This window comes from Aulonocara stuartgranti (genome assembly GCF_965226115.1).
Source record: "Aulonocara stuartgranti genome assembly, chromosome: 2".
NCBI lineage: Eukaryota > Metazoa > Chordata > Actinopteri > Cichliformes > Cichlidae > Aulonocara > Aulonocara stuartgranti.
The window spans coordinates 5,145,159-5,151,938 of NC_138940.1; the positions used below are offsets into that span (position 1 = coordinate 5,145,159).

General features: G+C 35.9%; 1 protein-coding gene across 1 annotated transcript; it reads left to right on the top strand.

The window, feature by feature from the left end:
- Nucleotides 1-4: 4 nt before the first annotated feature.
- On the top strand, nt 5-4,356 carry LOC309687225 (alcohol dehydrogenase class-3-like). Its single transcript, XM_082502033.1, has 10 exons — nt 5-94; nt 206-255; nt 468-569; nt 708-858; nt 950-1,037; nt 1,127-1,346; nt 2,077-2,337; nt 2,538-2,670; nt 3,406-3,544; nt 4,035-4,356. Exons 2-10 carry the CDS (start codon nt 238-240, stop codon nt 4,066-4,068), a joined length of 1,146 nt encoding a protein of 381 aa, XP_082358159.1. The 5' UTR covers nt 5-94; nt 206-237; the 3' UTR covers nt 4,069-4,356.
- Nucleotides 4,357-6,780: the final 2,424 nt, after the last annotated feature.

A 6,780-nucleotide genomic window follows, 5' to 3' on the forward strand; every position in this document is an offset into this window, starting at 1 on the left:
GTCTCGGAAAGTGTCGTAAATGCGCTGACAGAGCTAAACCATTGAAGAAAAACTAGAATTAGAAGAGGGTGCAACCTGTCTGCTGTTTGACTCGGTCAGTTCAACCTTACCCACTCAAATGTTGATATAATGTAACTCGCAGCTGTTTTGGTGATAAGTGAAGATTTAATTATTCCTTTATTTAAATTATTTTGTTTAAATACAGGCTGTTTTATATGAAGACAGCATCTGTCAACAATGGCAACAGTTGGAAAGGTAAGAAAAAAGTTGTTTTTAAGCTTTTTTTTTCTTTTTTACTGTTTGTCTTATAAACAGCTACTGCTGCTTTTTGGGGGTTCTGCTTTTCATTCGAAAGTTTTCTGTCATGGAGAGTGTTCGTTGTTTGTTTCCATCTGTAACAGCGCCCAAACACAGTCACTCATCCTTGCAAACTTGTTTGTTTTGTTTTGGGGTTTTTTCCCCTTTAGGTGATCACATGCAAGGCAGCTGTTGCGTGGGAGCCCAGGAAGCCTCTTTGTATTGAAGAAGTGGAGGTGGCACCACCTAAAGCTCATGAAGTCCGAATTAAGGTTGGGCACAGCTCAAATTTGTCAGCAATATGACAATACATATGATTTGCATATGATTAATCTAATTTCCTGTTAGTGTGACTGTTAACCACAGACACTTCCACTTCCTAAAACTGTCACATCATTTGGCTTGTACAGGTTGTTGCCACAGGTGTGTGCCACACAGACTGGGAATACCTGTTTGAGACTGGAAAAGGGATGAAATTCAGACCATTCCCTTTGGTACTTGGTCACGAGGCAGCTGGCATAGTGGAGAGCACTGGCCCAGAAGTCACCAGATTCTCCCCGGGTAAAGTGCGCCACAACCAGTCAGATGACATTTGTCTTATTTCTCTTTTTTTTCTTCTCAGACTTACATAATTGTTTTGCTGTTTTCGCAGGGGACAAAGTTATTCCTCTTTTTCTGCCATACTGTGGGGAATGTGAACGCTGTCTAAGTCCAAAAACAAATCATTGCAAGAAAAACTGGTGATTTTATTTCCCCATTTTTGAGACAACCACGTTTACTCTATTACTTAAAATGTGTTCACGTAAATACTGTTCTTTGTGGTTTTTAGGACAAATATGCAAGCTGGAGTTTTGGCTGATGGGACTAGCAGGATATCTTGCAAGGGACAGCAGGTTTACCAGTTCCTTGGAGTCAGTTCTTTCTCTCAATACACTGTGGTCCCCGACACCTCGGTTGCAAAGATAAGAAGCGATGCACCGCTAGACAAAGTCTGTCTGCTTGGATGTGGTGTCTCCACGGGTTATGGAGCTGCTATTAATGCAGGCAAGGTTAGAAAACTGAACTCTAAAGGTTCAAACTAATACTCTTAGAACAGATGTGACGAAGCAACAAATTTGAAAAGATATATTGATAAACATGACAATATATAAACAGCCAAGCATATTTTAACCAAAAAAAAGGAAAAATTAGTGATATTTGTATTTGGAAGTTTTCTGTCTTACAATATGCTGCAAGACTGTAGTCATTTAATATCAACACTAGATGGCAGAAATGGCATGAGTGCCTCTAAGTTTTCAGGATAAGGTGTACATGTCAACTACTTTAATTTGTTACTTTATACAAATTCAAATAATGCAAAGTAGTGCAATTGTTTACACATTTGTATAACATGTGAAATAAATGTTCCTGTTTTGGCTGCATGTGGAAAGAAATCTGCTTTTAAAAATTGCCAAAGTCACTGAGGTGACCCTTTGTGAATAAGGGAGCAGCCAAAAGTAGGTCCACACACACATAAATAAAATGACAAAATGACAAAATCAGGACACTTTTGTACTCATTTACTAAAAAGAAACCAACTAAAAATGAGTGGAAATCCTTGCATGCGTTATTTATTTAGACATAACTTTAATCAAGATTCACAGACCTGATAATATCTCATGTATGCGTTTAAAGGAATGTACTCTAAATGTTATATTTACTGTAAAAACTATCTGTGAAAATGCTGAAATGATCTTTAAGAATTGTTAGTTGACTGGCTTCCAACTTTTGTGCGTTCAGGTTGAAAAAGATTCCTCGTGTGCCGTTTTTGGGCTTGGAGCTGTCGGGCTGGCTGCTGTCATGGGTTGCAAAGTTGCCATGGCGAGAAGGATCATCGGGGTTGACATCAACCCTGACAAGTTTGAGAAAGCCCGACAGTTTGGAGCGACAGACTGCATAAACCCAAGAGATTACAGCAAGCCTATCCAAGAGGTTGTGGTGGAGAAGACAGGTGGAGGTGTGGACTATGCGCTAGAGTGTGTTGGAAGTCCAGCTATCATGGTGGGTGCCTCATTTGAAATTTGGCGTGCGATTGTTCAATGCAAATTAAGTCTTGTGACTATAATTGGAATACACTGTACAATGTCTTCCTTGTTAACCTAGATTTGATCTCTTTTGCAAAAGTGACACAAGTGAAACAGTTCTATAATGATACAAATACAAAATGATAATTAGCTAAGCAACTGCTTCTGTCACCCTAGAATGCTGCATTTGAGTCCACAAGAGATGCCTGGGGTACTTGCGTCATTGCTGGATGGACAGAGACAGAAGTAATGAGCATTTCAGTTGAAAAGCTTCTCATGGGACGTACCTTAAAGGGCACTTATTTTGGAGGTGAAGTAAAAAAAAATTACCATACATATTAGATTATTTAACAGCATTTCATAACGCATCAACAGGTTTATGGTAACTGGTGTAATTGTGGAATTGAGTGATGAACATAAAATTGAGTGTATCATCCTGAAAAACTGTCCCTAATGTTGCCCTTCAGTGCAAAATCGAATGTTATATTGGAGTAAAAAACCTTACTGTTGGATTATTAATATTTAAAATGTGTTAAAAATTATATTACAAATGCTTTGGCATTAGAATTTTATTTTGTAATTTTTTTAGGTAAAGCATTAAAAACAATCATTGCTTGTTTTCTCTGATCAACATTCCTGAACCTAAATATTATTGAAGTACAATTTAATAACTCAAAGAATAACCCCAAAAAATAGAATCTGTAAAAAGTCTTGAGTTGTGCTCAGTTAACAAATTAAACAATCGATGAATCGTCTAAATTTCTGTCAAAATACCCATCAGTTTTTGGTTCCTGAGTTCAAAACGTATATAAGAAGAAGTTCAGTGAGAACAGACAGTTAGGTATATCCTACATAAACTATATAATCACTTTTACAGTTTGTAACAACACATTTACATATGTTTCATGTACTATGAGCACATCAAACTCACATCTGATGTGCACTGAACTGGCTGTGAATGTGTCCACAGGACGGTCTCACAACAATGCAATTCATATTACATGAAAACATGTTTACAAATTGAGCTTGTTAACTTTTTCTAAAGGGTGGAAGAGTGTGAAGGATGTGCCTAAACTGGTGGATGACTACATGAATCACAAGTTGAAACTGGATGAGTTTATTACGGAGAAGCTCCCGCTGGTTCAAATCAATAAGGCCTTTGACCTTTTAAAAAGTGGTAAAAGGTGAGACCTTTCATATGTGTACATAAACAACAACGAAAAAGTCTACTTAGCCATAAATATTGGGGCTGAATTGCTATATAGGGACAAAATTGTGTATGTAAGAAAAGTATTTTCAAATCATTAACGTCTGTCTAACATGTTCTGTTTGGTTAAACAAATCACTAGATTCAATTTGATTGATCTTTAGAAATAATTTCAGAAACTTATTTCCCAGGACATTAAAATTTAAATACTATTTGGTATAGTGTGTCCTTAATATTTCTATTGATTAAGTATTTGATTACCTTGAGACCTTAAAACATCCAAATATTCACATTGATTAAGCTAGAACAGTGACTTGTGGCTTAAAAAAATGGATAATGTTTGTAGTAATGTCCACTGGATTGATTAATTGTATAAACATTGCAATTCTATTGTAGGATGGATGTTTTGGTTCTGTTGGGAATTGAAACTTCGATATTAATTCATCTTCTTCTTTTTATTTTCTTAGCATCCGCACTGTCGTCAGCCTTCAAGATTCTTAAACAAAGGATAAACCTTTAATGTCTGCTCATAAAATGAAGTATTCTGTCACTTTTATAACATTTTGCATTGTTTTTGTCATTTTTGTGTTAGTTTGACAATTACAATATTTTCCATGCTCGGCTTTGTAGGAAATGACATGCCACCATCTGCCACTAGATGGCAGTCGTGTAAAAGCTTTGATGTTTAGGTCCACTAAAGGCATCATCTCAATAAAAACAGGTTTTCAGTGTGCAAAGAATGATTTATTCATGTGGATTTCTGAGATTATTGTTTTTGTTTATCATGATCCATCACACAAAAATGTTTACTTCTTTTTTTTTTTGTAAATTGGTTGTAATTTATAAATATACAGCATCTGCAGGAACATCAGGGCAATTTTTTTTTTGTCATGCTTGGAAGCTGCAACGATGGTCATTCTAATCCAGATATCAATGTACAGCAATAGTTGTAATTAAATACCCTTGTATAGAAGGTGCTCTAAAAGACACAGGAACCAAGTAGCTGAATCTGTCATAAACCATGAAGAAGCATCTGCTTCATGTGGTCAGGCTTACCAAATTTCGTCCTTGGTAATATTATATATTGATTTAAATGGGAGTCACAGAGAAGGGCTAGAATAACAGTTGTGGGCTGTCAGGACAGAAGACAAAAGGTTGTTTGGGGAATGCCTCCCAGTGAAGAGCTGAAATAGCTGCCGAAGGAATTTGTTTTATTGAAGTTCCATTCAGATCAGATGAATACCCTTGGCACTTACCTCACTTTTCCATCTTTATTTAAAATGGAAAATAAATTGGTGCTCTTCCTTCCTTTCCTTCTCCTCTGCCTGTATGCTATCAATCACAGATTATACAATTTAGGTCACCTTCTGTTACTAAAAAACCCTCAAAGTAGAGAATGTTGTCGAGAAATAGAACACATAATAATGCACATAATGCTGCAGTAGAAGGAGATAAGAGGGGAAGATCAAAAGAAATAGGAAGACAAGTTTTGACAGGTGGTTATGTGACTGGGCACTGTCATCTATAAATGTTGGACATGCTCACAGATTTATAAGGCTTTCTTGCGGACATGTGTCCAAATATCTGCCTCATCCATGGGAAAACTATCCAAAGTGACGACCGTAAGTCTCCCACCTCTTTTTTCCCCTCTTTGTTTTTGATCCTTGTAACCTCTGGAATTGTCACAGCATTGTGCACCAACACAGGGAGGACATGTTATCTGAATTACAACCTCAGCACTGTATGCATTTGAAAAGCCTTAACTGTCCATCTCGTCATATTTTTCACTCATCTGTACAGCTTTTCTGCAGATATTTCTTGGATACAACCTTTTAGCATGAAGGAGCATGGAGTTGAATAGTGATAAGAGATACCAACCCTGATATTTACATGTTTTTTCCCCCCTCTGTTGATTTTCTTTTCGTTTTCTCTTGGTATCATTACTTTCCTGAGACTTTTAGACACGATACTTGAGGTAAATGCCATGGCACAAATAAAGGTATGTCTGGAAAAAAATCAAAACATGCTGCCTTGCCTTTTCACAACATTTAGAGTGGGATCAAGGGATTTCCTCATATTTATTAAGCTATATTCCTGTGTGACAGGATGATGGCACATTATATATGCTAAGAATATAAGAATAGTAGGCAGAAAACAGTCTATGTGGGTTTAAAAAAGAATATGCTATATTGGTCTTTGTTTGTTATTTCATGTCATATGGAAAAGGTTTCTCTGAACACAAAAGAATTAGTAATGGAAATAGAAGGACGCGGTTGAATATTATTTGTCTTGTGGAGTGGCATTGACTCGATGAGATTCGCTGAAAGCAGCAGCCGATGTTTAGCTGTTTCACCCCATCATTTTCACATTCCTGCTACCTGGAATCAAGCTGTATGCATTTTTATGATTACATTTATGTATATTCAAAAAGTAAAAGACATTACTTTAAAAAAGTTTTTTTTAATTTTAATTTTTAATATTTTTCTTTCTCTGCCACATTAAGGAGAATAAATAAATAACAAAACTAAAACAATTAAAGACGAAAAAAAGGGTCAGTTTCAGCAACATGGTTACACAATACAGCAACGCAATGCATCTACTCTTAGTAATATTTATTCTTTTACTAGATATTCTGAAATAATTTAATACACATCTAATTTATATTTGGCTTTATCTGTTTTTCGTTCCCGTTTCACATTATGGCTGCTTCAGTCACACAGTGAGAATTCATATCAAACAAGAAAAGTGACAGGTTTATTTGTTTTTCACTGGCTAACAATTAAGTCTGACAAAATGTTGAGATATTTTATTCTATGACAAATACATTTTCTAGAAGTGTTTCACTTTTCCATTTTTTCATTTCTTAAGGACATTGATGATGTATTCAGTGAACATACAGAAGCAATCATTCTGTATTATATCCATTCTACACACAATATATTTTGATGTGTTTCAGTGGCAAACGCAGTGTTGCAAATATTCAGTGTTAACTACTTTTAATTAGTCTTTATATGTTCTTTTTGCAGTGCGACATTGCAGGGCTTCAGTTCTATACGATGCTGATATCACTGTGTTCTCATAAACCTCTTGCACACTTGTTTCGTGTCACTGGAAAATCAAAAAAGTAAAACTAAAATTGATCAGTCAAGAAATTACAATATCCATATCTGTGAGAACTAAACCTGAGACCATGTAGATATACTGTATAGCCTC